The sequence below is a fragment of the Oratosquilla oratoria genome, chromosome 10 (assembly GCF_046742065.1).
Source record: "Oratosquilla oratoria isolate Oo_2021 chromosome 10, ASM4674206v1, whole genome shotgun sequence".
Taxonomy (NCBI): Eukaryota; Metazoa; Arthropoda; class Malacostraca; order Stomatopoda; family Squillidae; genus Oratosquilla; species Oratosquilla oratoria.
In genome coordinates, this window is record NC_134786.1 from 10,872,820 (window position 1) to 10,892,508 (window position 19,689).

The 19,689-nt window shown below is 45.4% G+C and overlaps 1 protein-coding gene across 10 annotated transcripts in view; it reads right to left on the reverse strand.

The window, feature by feature from the left end:
- Positions 1–5,919, reverse strand: part of Calx (sodium/calcium exchanger 3) — a 374,201-nt gene extending 368,282 nt beyond the window's left edge. For 5 of the 10 annotated variants that reach the window (XM_076191518.1, XM_076191513.1, XM_076191512.1 and 2 more), the window contains exon 1: positions 3,669–5,919. In XM_076191518.1, the coding sequence (XP_076047633.1) occupies positions 3,669–5,410 (1,742 nt within the window). In that variant the 5' untranslated portion in view covers positions 5,411–5,919. The remainder of the gene's footprint in view (positions 1–3,668) is intronic. The other 5 variants (XM_076191517.1, XM_076191515.1, XM_076191510.1 and 2 more) reach the window with 2 other exon arrangements.
- Between the last annotated feature and the right edge of the window lie 13,770 nt (positions 5,920–19,689).

The window sequence follows — 19,689 nt, forward strand, 5'->3', positions numbered from 1 at the left end:
AGCGCTTTGCTTCGTTCATTGTCTCTTTCTCAGTGTTCACTCTTGCATGATCGAACACAAGTTATTAGTGTTTCTCATACACACACACACACACATATATATATATATATATATAATATATATATATATATATATACATACCTGTATAAACATATTTGTATTCGTGTTTTCGTCCTTACTTCTGTGTATGTGTATCTGCACATATGTTTTTGTATGTGTCTTTGCGTACGTGAGTGCGGATGTATGCCCATAAGTTTATGTGTTTGTATGTATATACATACACACATACTCGTGTGTGTGTATATATATATATATATATACATATATATGTATATATATATATGTTCATATGTATATATATGTAAATATATATGTATATATATATTTATATATATTATATATTTATGTATGTATATATATTTATATATGTATATGTATATTATATATATATACATATTTACACATACGTGTGTGTGTGTGTGTCTTTCTGTGTGTACGTGCATGCGCGCGTATGTGTGTGTAATGCGTGTGTGTGTGATTGCGTTTTCGTATACCTCTGTAGTTGTAGACTTATGAAAGTGTGTAATGTGTATGTGTATGTATAGTACCTTTGCACATTTGTACATATATATATATATATATATATATATATATATATATATATATATATATATACGTGGGTGCATGTGTGTGCCTGCATATATACTTAATTGTATTAACCTGATTGTAATCTGCAGGAAAGGAGGCATTCTGGGAAGCGGGTTCCCCGTTTTCTGTTTCTGCCCATTTCGAACTTTAAATGTATTTATGGTTTCAGACTTGGACCCCATCTTCTTCTAGGCTGTTCCACGAGCTGATGCACCTGTTCAGAAAACCAGAGATGCGTTGGTGTGATTCACCATGGTCTTGGTTCACGTGTTGGACTCGTGATCGACAGTTATTTACCTCCCGGATGAGAGCTCAGAGCTCGTATGACCGATCTATGGGTAATACTGTGACCTTACACGCACACACACACACAACTCCCCGCCCAATAGAGTTGGAGTAACACCCCGCAGCGAAGCGATACTGAAATTATTTCAGCCCTGGGCGGGAGTCGAACCCAGACCGCCATAGTAGCAGGCGAGAACTCTAACCACAGCGCCATGAAGTGTGTGTGTGTGTGTGTGTGTGTGTGTGTGTGTGTGTGTGTGTGCGCGTGCTAGGTTTAGATTCCTGACATAGTAGCTCCTATTGCTTGGAAGAAAAAATCTGTTGTATACTCGCGTTCTTGTTCAGTCGCGGAAATAAAAAACCTGATACACTTATCTTCGAACTGTGTGTATGTAACAACACTATATGGATATATATACGAACACTAGGGTTGTTACATGTCACCATCAACCAATACGAATGTAAAGTGTACTGTATCAGGTTTATGAATCCACAGGTGTACATACCCAGATCCATTATTGACCATACAACTACCTATCTACTAGAACCGCTCCATATTCTTGTTTCCTTTTAGGATCGTGTTCAACTCCTGTCGCCTCCCTCTTAGAAAGGAGTGTTCACCTTTAGACCACAGCAGAGGTACACAGAGTCCTGTTCAATGTAATGGGAGGTTTCGTTCTTTCTCTTTACGCGATTTGGGAAAGTTAAAGGAAGAGTATAAGGATTGGCTCCTTATCCGTCTTGGTGAAAGTGTATGAAGTATGTTGGACACATAAAAAAAAATTTTGAATTCTTGAGTGCCTCGTGGGTGTTTCAATACATGTTGGATCTGAAACACACACACACACACACACACACACATTTAGATATAAACACGAGCTCATTGGTAGTTTTTTTTATTAATATTTATATTAACAGTTGACAAGCAAAGAAATAGAGTTTCACTTCACAAGTGGAAAGATGATAAAAAAAAAGTCATTGACAATTTGAGCCACCCAGTATTGGAATATCCAGTAAAGGTGTTGTAAAATAAAGACATGAACGCAAAGAACAAAAACCAAAATGGTCCTCATTCCACCAAAGAAACTGTATAAAAGAATAGAAAAAAAAGGAAAAGGAATGACCTCCCACTATTAGAAAACAAGAAGATCGGTGGCTCGAATGCCACATTAAATAAATAAAAAAAAAGTTGGAGGAGGAATTTGACAGCGAAGGCCTCAATTGCCATGGGAGAGTGAAGACTTGTCATCTAAAAAAAATCCACCCAAAAACCAAGTGTCAAATGGATTTGAAAAAGCCTTTCAATACACTTAAATGAAGAAACAATCAAATGGATATATATATATACATGAACTAGGTTGAAGACATTTCTAATGGAGACAGAGATGCACTACTCCACTAAAGTATCTCTTTTCCTGTAAGTTACAACTGAGTAGTAGATAAATGTTCGCACATTCACACACACACACACACACATATATATATATATACATATATACTATTGGATACACACATTTGTACTTCGTTTCATACAAATCCAATTAGATACACATTCATATACGCTTAGATACATATATATCCACTGACATACACTAACTTTTATACATATATAACATTACGTTTATACATATACACATACATGCATGCATGTACGTATACATACATACATACATACATACAATACATATATATATATATATAAACACATACACACACACTTATCGATACATATATGTACATGTATATATACTATGTATTTGCATACATTTACAGATAAAACTATAAATGTATATAGACAAACACATACAAATGCAATGAATGATAAGGGTTATAATGGGTTGCAATATACATACATATATCTATATACACATATATGCATATATATATATATATATATATTATATATATATAATATATATATATAGATGTACATATACTGTAAACATTATAAAGATATAAATATGCATATACAATGCAAACATATATATATATATATATATATATATATATATATATATATATATATATGTGTGTGTGTGTGTGTGTGTGTGCATCCGTGTGTGTACATACACATATTAATACAGCAAGTAACGATGGTTATTTGGAAGTGGTGGTCCTAGAAGATGGACGTCAGAGAGAACCATCTCCCATCTTCAAAATCCTTCAACACCCTCATCTTTCTTTAGAGATGGAACCTCGAAGGGCTGGCACTCGGTGTCTGGGCCGGCCCAAGGTCCGTCTCCAGCAGCTTGAACTCGACCTCTTTTGACCCAAGGCGACCTGACAACCCACGAGTTTTCCCTCGGCTAATACAACAGAGGACAATCAAGAGCTTCTTCCCTAGGGAGATCTGTGGGGGAGCCCGAGGACCGTTGCCAGTCAATGTGGGGCACTGGGTTTTAGTCCATGAAACTTGGGGTGACAAATGTTATACATACATGCACATATACATTAAGCATACCTATGAATATGAGTATATACATACATGCATATATGTATACATATACATATATATATATTGCTAAACAGAAATGTAGTAGCACATTTGTGTCATATATATATTATATATATATATGTGTATATATGTACATATATATATGTATGTGTGTGTGTGTGTGTGTGTGTGTGTGTGTGTGTGTGTGTGTGTGTGTCTGTGTGTCTGCGTGCGTGTGCGTCAGCGCACACAGAAAAAAAAAGGGGTCCCGAGTCAGGTCAACCGCTTGGTCGGTACTCACTCAGTTTCGTTGTTTTCGAAGATGAGTTCTCCGGATGTCTCCTCGTAGTCCTTGCCCTCCTTGGCCGTCCCGTCCTCGGTGTTGTAGGGCACCGAAACCCGTCCTCTGGCGCCGGACCAGCGGGCCACCTTCAGCTCGTAGGTGCCGATGCTCTCGACGATCTCGACGTCCTTCTCGCCGACGTTGAAGATACCGCCGTGGTCATCGTCGAGGATCATGATGGTGGCCACGTAGGGCGCGGCCAGCTCCATCTTGACGGGCTTGTTGGGCTGCCCGGCCTCGCCGTTGACGGCGTGGGTGACCGCTGTCCCGTCGGGGGATCCTAGGCGGATGTTGGAAAGACGCACGTAGAAGTGCTCGTCCTCCTCGAAAACGTCGTCGTCGATGACCTCCAGCTTGAACGTCTTGGTGGTCTCCCCCGGGAGGAAGACGAGGGTGCCCTCGGCGCCGACATAGTCGCCGCCGGCGTTGGCTGTGCCGTCCTCGGTCTTGTAGTCGACGAGGACCGTGGTGGTGATGTCGCCGCCCTCTCTGACGACAGTGACTTCGAAGGTGCCCACGTTCTCCATGACGGTGTAGTGGCCGGGGTCGAAGCTGATGCGGATGGTCTCGTCGTCCTTCTTCTCTTCGACGACTTCCTCCTTCTCTTGCTTGACGTCCTCGCGAACCTTCTTCATGAGGTTTCCGCCGCCCGTCAGCTTCCGGGTCGCCTGGATCCTGTAGAAGGCGCGGGACTTTGGCCCGCGGTTGATGATCTCCTCGCGCGCCATAGTTTCCAGGTTCTCCATGTTGATGTTGGGGTGTTTCTGACGAAGCTCTCGGATGACAGTCATGTACTCCCGACGGTGCTCCTCGAACTCCCGCACGGTCTCATCGGCGTTCTCGTCGTAGAGGGGACCCGTGTCGACTTTGGCGCCCATCTCGACGTCGCCCTCGACCTGGACGATGACGCCCCTCTTGCCCAGGCGGTAATCCTTGGACATGTACTTGTAGAAAAGGAGCCTCCTGTCGGCGATGTAAGCGAGAATGACGGTGAAGGGGAACATGAGGAAGGTGACGAAGGCCTCCCAGAACTCGACGATGCCCCTCGAGATGACGGCCAGGATCAAGTAGAGCCACACGTAGGCGAAGATGGAGAAGAAGGCCGTGATGAAGAATACTCTCAAGTGCTTGATGTACCTCACCTCTCCGTCGGGGATGACGTAGACGCAGATGGCGATGATGACGAAGAGGTTGAAAGCCGCGGAACCGACGATGGTTCCGGGACCCAGGTCTCCGGCCTCGAAGTTCTTGGCGAACATCTCAATCACGGAGAGCAGGATCTCGGGGGCAGAGGAACCCAGGGCCATCAGGGTCAGGTTGGCCACCGTCTCGTTCCAGACCTGTACCACGATGATTTGCGTCTCCCCGTTGGGTTTTTTGATCGTCACCTCCTTCTCCTGGGAGGTGATCATTTCAATGGCACCCATGAATCGGTCGGCGATGATGGACACGCCGATGAAGAGGTAGACCATGACGACGAAGTAGACGATGGCTCGGGAGACCCTGTCCCCAGTACTTAGGCCTTCTTGCGGAAGCCAGACGGGGATGAGAAGACCGTCTGTACATTCTTCCGTCTCATTTTCGGCCGAAGCTGCCTCGGCCCCCGCCGGACAGAACACCATCAGGCAGAGCACACTCAAACCTAACAACCTCAGCCCCCATTGAGGGGCCGAGGGAACACCCCCGCCGATTTTAAACATGGTGGCCAACTATCGTAGAGAGGTAGAGCGAGAGCTAGGGGGTATAGTAAGAGGTAGAAGGAAGTGATTTCTTCGCTGCTACCAGAGGGACACCATCGGCATCAAACACCACCACCACGCCACCGTCACCAACAATTATTGAGTCGACAGGGTGAGGGGGAGAGATATTGAGGGAGGAGGAGAAGGAGGAGGAGGAGGAAGAAGGGGGGTAGGAATAGGAAGAACCAAAGTAGGAATTCTGAGGAGAAAAAGAGAGAGAGAAAGGGAGAAAAAGAAAGAAAGAAGAGGAGTTAGAAGAAGAAGAGGAAGAAGAAGAAGAAGACTAGGAGGAGGAGGAAGAGGTGGTCGGCTCCTTGTTTTCTTTTCCAATTTTTTTTTTCAACCCCTTTTCCTCAGGCTCTGCAAATCGTCATGACTTCAGACACACACACACACGGAGCACAGCCAAGGGAGCCCAGTACACGCGTCCCCCGTGCAGCTCACGGCACCGAGTGAGAGAAGGCTCAGCAGGCCAGGGTGCAGGCTTGGTGCGCAGGCGCACTCGCGACAGGGCCCAACACCCGTCCCCCTCCTCCTCCTCCACTCCCTTCCTCGCTACCCCTCCTCCTCCTCCTCACTCCTCGCACAACATCCACCATCCTATCTGCCTCTACTTCTGCCGAATCTTCCCATATCATTTCATTGTCTGGGTGGGACCCAGAGGGGGGGGTCTGGAGAACCGGACAAGATCTCCGGGCTGTACGTAGGGGCGGGGCTGGGAACAGGAGATACACATAGGCACACTTAACCCTGAGGGCGAACGATCATCCCGCTCCGAATTAGACGGAGGGGGGGAGGGGGATTCGGTGGGGGGGGAGAGGGAGAGGACGGAGGGGGAGGGCTGGGGGGAGACGGATATGGAAGTCGGGTTCCACCGCGGGCCGGGGGGTATTTTGGGCAGGGCTGCCTCCGCATGAGGGCGACCTGCCTCGCCGTGCTCCGCCGCAACCGCCACCGCCGCACCCGCCGTCGCCCGCGGCTGTCCTGACGGGTGGGCGGCGCCCCGCGGCGACAGTTGTGGCCCGCCACGCCGTTCGCGGCGAGCCGCAGGGGACGATTTTCTGGCCCCGGGGCCATGGCGAACTGCAGCCAGCCCCAGGGGCTAAAGGGATGATGCTCGTGATGCCCCGTCTTGGGCCCGAGGCCCCTGTGGCCAGAGGTACAACACGCGACGGACGCTTTCGAGGTTTTGTTTTCGTGCCTTTCGGCTGGACGATGCTGCAAGGGCGGCGACGGCGGGGGCCGACAGCAGGCCAGCGGCGACAAATCATACTAATAGGTGCATGGGCACAAGCGTGTATATATACACACACACACACACAATATATACACACACACACACACAATATATATACACACACACACACACAATATATATATATATATATATATATATACTTATATATACATACATATATATATATATACATACACATAGTTGACTGGTCATCCCTGCATCTCGCCCACTACCCTGGGTCAGAAACATTACAGCAAGACAGAGCACATTCACAGCAAGGTCGCTTCATTTAATCAGTGACCCCCCCCTCTCTCTCTCCGTCTCCTCATGCAGAAACATTGAAGACGGGGGAGAAATACCTATAGACTACGTCAAAATATTATTCATACATAACCACACCCTAAATCCCCATCCTCCACACACTCCTATTCATCACAGTATCATCCATACACAGCCATTCTCCATTCACCCCTGTCTTCTGCCTTCTCCCTTCCTTCCTCAACAGACAGCCCCCTCATGCTCAACGCCCCCTTTCACCCCATCCATCCATCTCATCCTCGGTCGCCCCCTCATGTTCACTCCTTTCACCTCTGCCTTCCACATGTATGTGCATGAAAAGTCCATCATGGAGGGCAGCGTTTCAAATGACACTTTCTCTGCTGACCAGGTGGTGGTCAGAGATGCCCTGAATCAACGCCGCATTTCATAGCAAGCACCAAGCCAACAAGGTCGAGTTGACTATACTTGTTTCAGATTGCATCCACAACTGCAACTACTCTAGCATTATCAACACACCACATGCACTTTTCGCCATGTACTACTTACCCGGATTAAGCCATCGTTATGAGGTTAGGCTGTAACGTTCCCTAGGGGTTAGTTTGATCCTGCAATGGACTGATAAGGATAGACCCAAAATGTATGTACTTATATGCAGAGAGCTCGAAAATGATCGACCACAATGTACATATGCTACCCTTTCTAAACATCTCTAAATTTTCCTTTTTTTTTTTTTGACACCACACACAGCTCGCGGCTGACTATAGTGACAAAGCATATATCACCAAAACGGGAGACATTTTGGTCTATGACGAGGTCAGATGCAAAAAAAAAAACCCGGAGCAAACAGAACGAGTAAACATAGACAACAACACGCAAATAAACAAAATAAATACTAATTGGTAGCCATTACTAGCAGATATTGCTTTGGTGTTTATTCAGTTGAATAATAAAACTTCAAGCTGCACTACATTCCATCGCTTGTGCTGAATGTTCATTCCATTCATTGGCTACGCGGTTGATGGAATGGCTTCCACCTATATCTACGCCAGTTATGTTCAGATGGTTTCGATTCCTTGTTTCTTGTTTAATGTGTACATATTCTCATTTCTGATGTTACAGACTCCCTTGGATGTCTTGAAAGACCAATACCAAGTCCACCATGAGAATCCACGCCAGGTATTGCTTTTGGTCGAGTTCCGTGAAACGTGGGAAAGTGGTCTTCATATGACACTGATCGATCATGGAGGGACTGGGTCAAGGTCTAGACGTAACTTTCTCAAAACTTGGCCTATTTGTTTCACACTAAGATCTCAATATGGTCTTGATTATATTTCTTAGTTATAATATCATGTTAAGAAAAAATATAAGCGGTACTTTATCTTGAGGGATTTTGGGAAATTAAGCTCAAACGTCATAGATATCTAGAAGTTCTCCACTCAAAAAGAGTTTCAGAACGTCGCATATGGGAATAAAGATCTTTGATAGTAACCTTCAAAGGTCAGTCTTCAGGACACACATACTTAGAAATATATAACTCTGAAACGGTTGAAGACAGAAGCTCAAGGACACAAACTTAGAAATCTATAACTCTGAAACGGATGTAGATAGAGGTTCAAGGACACACGTACTTAGAAATCTATAACACTGAAATGACTGTAGATAGAAGCGCACTATTTTTGACATGTACAGTAGGAAGTTGCATATAGCATCGTATGACCTTTGCGTGAGTAGAACAAATCTATATTAAGACACTCTGAAGTGAATGCTCCCAGGATCTGTTTGTTTTGGCTGACTCTGCGTGTTTCTGTCATTTAATCCATAAAACGCTCAAACAACCAAAGTGACATAACACGACCTTCTGTTTGACCTCCTTTCATCTGGAACTGTTTCGTCTCCTGTGAGTAACTACAATTCCACATTCCTGTCCACGTCATTTAAAAGCCACGGTACTCAGCGGATCTCACCTCCTCCTAGGCCTCTCAAGCACTCCCCCACGCTACCAAAGGCTTTCTTTAAATCCATGAAGGCCACGTGCAAATCCCTTTCCTTCCATATGTGTTTCGTGTCTTTGTTCCAGTGTGAACACTTCACGATATCTCTTCTTTCAATAAACTCTTGTCCCCTCACAGTAACCTTTTCCTCCGTTTCTTTCTTTTATAATTTCTGTTGAGCTTCTTGCTTATCTATTCACTGGCATCTCAAAGAGGCTATTGCCCTGCAACTTCTTCATCTTCTATTTTTTTTCCTGACCTAACGCAACACTTGGCTCATTGCAGACGCTCGGGGAAATTTCCCCTCTCTTCTGTGCTTTTGGAAAAAAAAAAATCGTAGCAATGAACGTATCCTTATTATAGCTTCTGCTGCAACATTCCAGTCATTACTCGCCCCATTCCGGACTTTTCCCACATCACCAAATTAAATGTCTTCCTGATATTTACCTCAACTCCTTCTCTTCTCGCTTTTGTCTCTCCGTTCTTCCACCCTCCTTTAATTTTTCCTCTCCTGCCTCCATGACTCTACTTCTCCGGTGTTAAATTGTCCTCAAGGACGTAAGCCCTGATTACTGTTGAAAAATGTCATTCTTTTCCTTCCCGTCATTTTCCATTCTTGGGTTTCCAATGTTCTCATCACCCCATTACGTTCCCCTTTTGTCATTTTTCGTTTTTCGTTATCCGGTCATACCCACATGTGCCTTCCTTCCCACACACGCACGCACTCACGCACGCATACGCTTGTGTGTGCGTGCAGGTACGCACGTACACACACACACATGCGCATAGAAACGTACAAAAATACATGCGTACATGTACATATACAGGCTTAAATTTAGCCAAGGCAATATTCACACAGTACATAAACCATAACCTTAATTATGAAACAAAGTTAAGGAATCTACACTTGAAAAAAAGAAAATATCCACACACAGAAAAGTCCAACAAGACACCACAAGAGGACCCCACGGATGAAAAAAAAAAAAAAAAAAAAAACCGCTATAGAAAGGAAGACTAGAGGGTTGATATCATTAGGTAGCATAAACGGGTCAAAGGAAAGCCGTTCACGGACAATAAAGGCAAGACAAAGACACCGAGGAGAAGCGAATAATGAGAAGATTCTAGCGTCAAGTCCATCAGCGGGGAGACCGGGCGGACAAAACTCCGGAGAAAGGTGAAGAACCCAAAGAAGACAGCGGAAACAATGGCAGAGCAAGGCGGTTACCGGAAGCGAAGGGACAAAATGTATTTTATTTGTTATTTACATTATTATAGTTTTTATTTATTGTCTTATTATTAATATGATTTTTTTTTTTTTTGCATCCGACCTATATATGGATCAAAAGGTCTCCTGTCGGCATGCTCCGCCTTTGTAATCCTTTGTAATGAGTGGAGGAGGCAAAACTTGTGGTTGACGACTCGATCAACTCTTTCCCACCTCCATTTCCATCTCTTTCCTCGCCCTCCCTCGCTAGGTGTGCATCTTGAACCAGAACAGCAAAATACTGTGATTCACCTTGGTCTTTGGAACACGCGTTGGACTCGTGACCGACAGCAATTTCCCTCTCGGAAGAGAGCTCAGAGCTCGTATGACCGATCTATGGGTAATGCCGTGACCTTACACGCACCCCCCCCCCAACTCCCCGCCCACAAGAGTTGGAGTAACGACTCGAAGCGCAGTGATACTGAAATTATTTCGGCCCTGGGCAGGATTCGAACCCGGACCGCCGTAGTGACAGTCAGGGACTCTACCAACCGCGCCACCGAGTGTGTGTGTGTGTGTGTGTGTGTGTGTGTGTGTGTGTGTGTGTGTGTGTGTGTGTGTGTGTGTGCATTGTGAAATTATATGTATTGTGTATTGGTGGGCTGCCTTGAAATATTCTCTTCCTCTCCAAGGACGATCGATTACCCTTTTTATTAGTAGAGCTCAGGAGGATTAGGGTGGATACAGTGGCTCTGTCCGAGACGATGAGGTCGTGCGATGGTGAGACCACTATTAGCAAGGGATACACCTATTACTGGTCGGGTCAAAGCAACAGGACCCATCTCAGCGTAGGGGTGGGGTGTAACTCCAAGGCACGTGTGACCGGCTAGGAGTTGTTCTGGTAGATGAACATACGTTGATGGTGAGTTTGGAGTACACCATGGGCTTCATAACTCTTTTTGGAGTATAAAATACTCCTACCGAGTCGTGTGAACCTGGAGAGTCGTAATGCCAAGTTTGGCTCCGTGGTCGACCAGTGGCCGCTACGGGACACGCTCGTTGTCTTGGGTGACGTTAATGTGTTACTGGCGGCGACGTAACTGGCTATGAAATGTGTGTTGCTTTCCATGGCACTGAGGCCAGGAATAGGAACAGTCCTTTCCTTCTGAATTATGCAAAGGCTAAGGACGAGAGCCACAATAGTGAGTTTCGTAGAAGAGCGTCGAAGTTGCGAAAGATAAGATATCCTACAGAATCCTATAGAGCTGGAAGGTCTAACAGAGTCCATAGTTTTATGGGATCAATCATTGATTTGTGGTTGCAACATTTAGGCTCCGTATCATGATGTCCTCTGGTAATCCAGAGGTGTAATTCACCAGAACTTCGTCCGAAGTACCTCGGGGATGATACGTGTGTTTATTAGTATACAGGGCAGTTTACACTCGATTCGAAGTGTCTGGCACTCTTGAAGACCCTGGAGAACTGTGAGAAACCTTCAAACATGAAACTCCGAAAGCTGCCGATGAGTGCGTTGGACGTGAAGCCCCGATCAAAGTTTCATTAATACTGCAAACCGTGACTGGGTTTTGTGTGTGTGTGTGTGTGTTATTCACCATGGTCTTGGATCACGTGTTGGACTCGTGATCGACAGTTATTAATCGCCCAGATGAGAGCTCAGAGCTCGTATGATCGATCTATGGGTGATACTGTGTCCTTACATGCACACACACACACCCAACTCCTCACCCACAATGTTGGAGTGACACCCCACAGCAAAGGGATACTGAAATTATTTCAGCCCTGGGCGGGAATCGAACCCGGACCGCCATACTAGCAGGCGAGAACTCTAACCACAGCGCCACGAGGTGTGTGTGTGTGTGTCCATACATACAGGATCTGAACTCTTGTCCAGGAGGATAATAGCTTTCGATCGTGTCCAACGTGTTTTTAAAGTCTATGAAATCCCTCCAACAGTAAAACCTTACGCCTTCTCTTGGTGGGGATCCCTTAAATGTCCCCCAATCCCACAAGCTGACAGTTGTGGGACTCAGAATTGTGACCACATACTTCCAACATTAAATTTCTGTTTTCTGTTGGTTCGCCAGTCCCAAGGGGGGGGTGGGGGTCTGTCGAGCGCACGCCCCCGGGGCAGGCCCCGTGGAAGCGGAAACGGGGGAGGTAATGGCTGGGCCGCGCGCTCGTGTCCGTCATGTACAGTAGAAGGTTCCGTTGTACGAAGGTTTCCGGTACTCAGTGGATTCGGGTGAAGGTAGGGGCTCCCGGGGGTTTCATTTCCGTTACAATTTCCGTTACGGGTAGGGCTTCGTTATGTGGAGGCTGCGTTATAGGAAGACTTTGGTGTTATGGAAAAAGTCCGTTATATAACTTCTCACGTTATAGGAGGGTGTCCGTTATATTGAGGGTGTCCGTTATATGGAGAGTTTTGGGTCACCTGGTTCGCGAGCTGTCTAGTCGGTGCCCTCCCCCTCCCTCCCCTTCCCCTCCCGTTTAACTCCCTTCCTCTCCCTCCTAACCTCCATCACCTTTTCCTTCTCTCCTTTTCCTCTCCCTTTCCCTTTCTCTTCTTCCCTTCCCCTCTCTTTCCTTCCCTTTCTCTAAACAATTTCCCCCTTTCCCTTTTTTCTCGTATTTTCTTTCTTTCCCCTCTTTCCTTTCCTTTTTCCTCTTTCGTAATCTCCATTTTCTTTCCTCTTCTCTCTTCTTTCTCCCGAACCTTTTCCTTTCCTCTTCTCTCGCTCTCTTTTTTCCTTCTTTTCCCCCTTCCTCCTTCGCTCCTCTCTCACCTCCTTACTTCGCCTCTTCTCTTTCCCTCCTCTTCACCTCTCCTTTTCATTTCATTCCTTTTGTTCCTCCTTTCCGTCTCTCTTCCTTCTCCTTTTCATCCTCTCCTTGTTCTCCATCATTCCTCATTCCTCCCCACCCTTTCTTCTCACCCAATCTCCTTCCCTTCTTCTTACTCTTCCCCTCTTCTCTCTCATTCTCTTCCCTTTCTTCTTCCTCCTTCCTTCGTTACACGGGTCTTCCTCCTCTCCCGTCTCTCTCTCTCTCTCTTTCTCTGGCTTTTACTTGTCAACGCGGATTTTATCTCCTCGTGCTTATTCTGGCTTCCACGGGACGACTCCGTGCGGATATAAGGCTTCCACTGTCAAGTGGTCAATTTATTCAACCCTTCCACCGCGTAGAGAGCTTCCCCCAGATGATTGAAATCACCTGGCGGCAGACAAGATAGCTACAAAGGTATAGCGAAGAAAAAGGGTTCATCTTTAAAACCTTTCCTACCGTGTGATATTTGTCCTTATAATCTAACTGTCGTAAGGCGATTTTATTCAGGCACATGGAAACTCCCGACTATAACCAAATGGCAAAGTATTGCAATTAACCGGTTGTGTCCTTATTTGACACCTATGCTTGTTCATCTTGTACCGTCAAAGAATCTTATTCAATACATGAGAACCTCACTTAGTAACTTTGTTTTATCCCTTTGGATATTTTGTTAAAACTCACATTCCCTTTTGTTCTTATCTTTCCGATCCAGACACAAACCCATGTGTCCCATACTTTTCCCAATAACCTTATCTTTTCATTTAACCTTATCTAAACCCCCCAGGCCCTCCTTGTCATATCATCACACACCAGAAAAGATTCCAGTCTTTCACCCCGTCTACTCCCCTTTTCACTCCTCACTTTACATACATGCACACAAACACATATATAAATGAATATACATACATACACACACACACACACACATATATAATATAAATATATACATATATATATATACACATTATATATATATATATGTGTATATATATATACATACATATGTATATACATATATATACATTTATATATATATATATATATATATATATATATATATAAACTAGCCAAATTACCCGCGCGTTGCTGCGAGTTCTTGAATACTCCCTAACCTAACCATACCCCACCTTACTTTAACCCTTAACCCTAACTAAAATATATTTTTAATGAAATATAGCTTTAAACACCTCCCAGGTGTGCTCCCCCCCCCGCTCCCGAAGGTTGGGAAACCCTAGTTTGAAAATATATGCATACACAAACACAAATATCATATGTACACATTCTTTTGCGTGTGTGTGTGTGTGTGTGTGTGTGTGTGTGTGTGTGTGTGTGTGTGTGTGTGTGTGTGAATTGACAATAAATGTCTATAGGCGTTTGTCTGCAAAAACGTAAGAGTTTGTGAATAATCTATTTCCGCCCGCAATCAAATTAAATGAAAATAACCAATATTTCAACAATTGGTAAAGTTGTACAATCATCTTACATTAACATGCTTTCTTCTGACAAAAGCTATCAGGGTTTATGGCAACATCAATTTCGCAAAGATAAATAATATTTATGGACACATACAATGGTTTGTTTAATGATATTAATTCTTGAGTCACAAAAAATACTACGCGACTTAAGGTGATACTACAGTAGTGGCGTGTTCCCACACTATAAACCTCCTTAACTCTAACCAAAATAATTTTCTTTTTTAAACGAAATATAGTTATCTAAGTACTTGGGTTGATAGGGTATCAGAATATATATGGTTATGGGGGTCTATCTCTAAAACCCTAGGAGTTCGTATACAAACAAACAGACAGACAGAGGCTACTACTTTATCATAATAGATGTGTGTGTATACATGCATACGTGTGTTGTATGTGGCGTGTGTAATTTGTATGTGTATTATGTATGTTTCGTGTGTTTTTGTGTGTTGTATGTGTGTTGTGTGTTTTATGTACATTGTGTGTGTGTGTGTGTGTGTGTGTGTGTGTGTGTATGTGTGTGTATGCGTGCTTACGCTCATGCATAAAGATATATGTACGTCAACATACACCCGCTACTAAATAAGCTGTTTAGTACCCTCACACACAAAAAAGACACCAGAACGTAACAAGTCACACACACGATTATTTCCACTCACGTCACAGCTGAAGACGCTAAATGTTTGTATTTTTTGTCAACACGTGCGGAGGGGGAAAACAAACAGCCCTCTACAGAGAAAAAAAAAACACGCTTAGAGGTACGCGTGTTTGGAGAAATGTTTTTGTAAGGGAACCCTACGTACATACATACGTGTAACTAATACGGGAGTCACGTTGACTTCAAGACTCTCATCCGACTCCCATCCCTCCTCCCTTCCAAATACTCCCCTTCACTCCATACCTCCCTACTTCTGAACTCGATTTCATCACTTCCCTTTCCCCTCCCAGTCCCTCACTCCCTCCCCCACTCATCACCTCCGCTTTTCTTGCTCTCTTTTTGTCTTCTCTCTTTTCTTTACTCTTTTCTACTCACGTCATTCGCTCATTTCCTCCTCTTCCTCTTCCTCCTCCTCCTCCGCCCCCTTCGTCCCTTACTCGGTTGTCTCTCATTACACAGCAACTCCTACTTCTTCTTCCTCTTCCTCTCCTCCGCCTCCTCTACCTCCATTTCTTCCTCCTCCTCTTCCTCCTCACCCTTCCCTTCCTCCTTTTCTTCTCCTTACATCTCTTCCCTTTCTCCTCCCCGTGCTACTCCTCCTCCTCCTCTTCCTCTCCTTCGCCTCCTCTACCTCTCCTTCTTCCTCCTCTTCCTCCTCACCATTCCCTTCCTCTTTTTCTTCTTTATACACCATTTCCCTTTCTCCTCCCCTCCCTCCTCCTCCTCTCCTCCTCCTTTTCTTCCTACTCCTTATCCTCCTTTTCCTTTCCTTACTTCCTTCTCCTTACTTGCACCCCTCCTCTCTCTCTCTCTATCTCTCCCCTCCTCTCTCTCTATCTCTCCCCTCCTCTCTCTCTCTCCCCCCCTCTCTCTCTCTCTCTCCCCCCCTCTCTCTCTCTTTTCTCCCGGTCACTACCATTTTCTCAATTACCTTTCTATTTTTCTTCTCCTGAACCACTATTCTCCTTCTCCCTTGTCCACCTCAACTTCGTTAATCCCTCCCATCCGGGGAATCCATCCCTTGTGTGAATAGAATCGTTTGACGACGCCAGTAAGGACACCTCAAAAGGAACCAAGAAACAGTTACCAACCACATCCCGTCCACAAAGCGGGGTAGGGTGTCAGGGGGGATTAAAAGGCTCCCCTCAGCTGAATAAAATCGCCTGGCGGAATCTGAAGAAAATGTCTCAAATATATCGTCCTAATGGAGGACTCAATCCTACGCCATCTCTCACCTCTTCCCTCCACCCTCATCCACCCCACTCTATTCCATTCCCATACTTAAGCCTCTATATTCTACTATCCCAATCTCTAACCTTCACCCTATACTCTCCACCCTCATCCACATTCACCCTAATCCACCCCATTCTCCCCACTCATCCCTTATCCATTCCCACCCTCCAATCTTCATCCTTCAGCAACTACACCCTGTAACGTTCCACCTCCATCAGCAATTCTTCCACCTTGGGTCCTCTCCATTCATCAATTTCCACCGAGTTCCGGAGTCTGTCATGGCGACCACTGAATTGACTGGATTTTTAAGTTCACGTCCTTTTCTCCCCCACTCCTCTCTTCTTCTTCTTCCTCCTCCTCCCTCCTTTCGTCTCCTCCTCTACCCACATCAATCTCTTCTTCCGTCCTTCCAACTCCACTTTTCTCTTCGACTCCCCGTTTTTTCCCTGCCGGCGTGGGAGCGTCTTAGGGGTGGCTCCCATGCCATCCCTTGTGGAGCGGTGCCAAACGCCGCCATTGCATCCCATCCACCCGGTTGCGGGTGGAAAGGGCGGGGAGGTGAGGCGACGACAGCGAAATCCAAAGACCCGCGACCAACGGCGTTGGGAATCGAGCGCCTGGAGATCAGCGGTCAGGGGCGACGATTTCCTCTCCAGCCCTGTGAGATCTCCTCTTCAGACATACACATCATCCGTTTCACACGTCTCCAGGGTTCTTGGCGTCGGCTGGGCGCGCGCGCGCGTGTTTGAGTCCCGGGATCACGCGGAGTCACTCGCACATGTTCCTCGTGTCCGCAAGACATCTTCACACACAAAAGTTCCTCAGAAGGTTCAGTTCACCTCATTAGTTCCGAGAGTTGGTTTCAACCGTGATGCAACAATCTCGCACCCAGTACCCTTCACACTCTTGCATGGTCTTGCCAACACTGCACAGACCAATCACAGGACAGCATGCCAAATACGGGATGAAATAACCAAGACAACACATATTTGATCATCGTCACAGCACTCTTTACGCATCTCATATGTCGCGACACCCCAACAACGATCAAATACAGTTTCAGTAACTTCACCCTCCTTCGTTGACAAGGCATCAACAGCCTCTGCTGGTACCCGACATTGAAATATTAAATTTACAAGAATTAAACACATTAAAATCAACCGTTCTGTAGAAGGCATCAGACCCAAGCACGTACAAAACAAGCATCCTATTCATTAACACGTCATGCGCATCGCCGCTATATACATACATGTCCAAACTTCAGCCACGACATGGAACACCCAACATTTTCAAGACACTCATGTACTCAACAGGACCACCCTGATTCACATGGAAGCAGACTCACACAGGAAGAATTATGATTCACTACAATAAACTCGAATATTCATCCTCACTGACAACACCCTGGATCGGCGAAGTTTAAAGATACCCATTGTCATGAGCCAGACACTTGATATCATAAACATACACCTTCCTCTAACACTCACATATAATCTCCCTTTGGGAGATTTCAATGCTAAAGAAATTGGTTCATACGAGTACATCACACACACACACACACACCAAGAAAAATTCTTGCTATTCCCCAGGTGTATATATATATATATATATATATACTTTTTTTTTCTTCTTTTTCTTTTTTTTCCCGAAACCTCGCAGCCAACACATGGACTACATCTGATCCACTTTGAGACTACCTATCCATTATCATCTTCACAAACTTTCCTTTTCCTCTTTTCTTCGTTCCTTCTTCTCTCCTCATCCTCACATATCTCTTCTTTCCTCATCTTTGCTCCATCCCCTTGTCTCTATACCCCCCCCCTCCCAACGTCTCCCTGCTCCCGGCCTTTTCTTAGCCCCCCTCCTCCTCGTCTCCCTCCTCTCTTCTCCAGGTTGGTTCTCTCTTTTTCCCCCCTTCTCTGTTCTGTTCACTCTTTCCTCCCGATCTTTCTTCCATCCTTTTCCCTTTCCCTTTCCTTCTCTCCCCTCTCTCTCTCCTCTTCTTTCCCTTTTCTCCTAAACTTCTCCTTTGCTTCCTTCTCCTCTTCTCTCCCTCCCCTCTTCTTTCTCTTTTCTCTTAACCTTTCCTTTCTTTTGTCGTTCTCTTCTTTCCCCCTCTCTCCTCTTTTTTTCTAATAACCCTTTCCACCCCGCTCTCTTTTCCTCTTATTCCCTTCTCCTCGTTCTCTGGTCTTTCCCTTCACTCCTTTCTTTACTCTTTCTTTTTCCGTGATTATCTCCCGTGCCCCTCTATTCCGCCCTTCCCAGTGACAAGCCAAGAAGTGATCGTTGACTGGTTTGCACCGGCGGCTTGTGACTGGTGCCAGCTGAGCGTCACCGTGCCTCAGGCTCTCCGTCTGGCGCCGCAATCACACCCCTGACACCAGCTGTCAGCTAATCTCCAAGCATAATCACCACCTAACTATCCCTGTCACCTCATCTCCTTCCATAATCACCACGTAACTATCACCAGTGACAAACTGTCAACACGGACCCCGAGGCAAGGGCAGATGATTCATAATAGGCTGACCTATGATGACCCACTCATCATCATTACCATTTCCACCTGGCGGTCATCACCTCATATACGAGAATCGATTAGAATAATGATGACACGAGAGGAGACATTTTGATTCACAAAGAGATCATACCACCTCCCCACACCCCAGAAAAGAGGTCAGACACCACAGAATATTACTAAGACCTCTTTCTAACTGATTCTAAAAACCTCGAACTGTGATACATGCTACTACCTCAGCAGAAAGTTTATTCCACTGACACCGTCGACTGCTCTCATATTATTTTTAACATGTAGCATTTTCATTTTTTTTTCGTTCGTTCTCTCTTCCCCATTTTCTCCCCAGCGAGGAGATTCTCCTCCCCCCACTCCCCCAAGCCCCCTCGCTCTCTCTCTCTCTTCTTCCCAATTTCTTCGAATCAATCCACCAAATGAATGGTTTATTCCTTTCAATTTCTCTTCATTTATCTTTAAATTTCCTAATTATTCCAATGCATTCCATTTACGCACGTTCTTCTGTTTCGAATTTATCGTTCAGGTTCTCTCAGGCTGAACGACCCCTCTCCGACCGCCTCCGTCTCAGGTTATATTATCATTGTCCTTTGCTGTTTCCTCCTCCTCCTCCTCCTTATTATACTCGTTGTCCTTGTATCCATCATCATCGGGAGGAGGAGGAGGAGAATGGGAGGAGGAGGAGGAAGAGGAGGTGGAGGGGGAAGGAAAAGGAGATGGAGAGGGAGGAGAAGGGGAGTAGGTGGAGAATGAGGAGGAGGAGGAGGAGGAACGTTGTTAAGACAAGAGAAG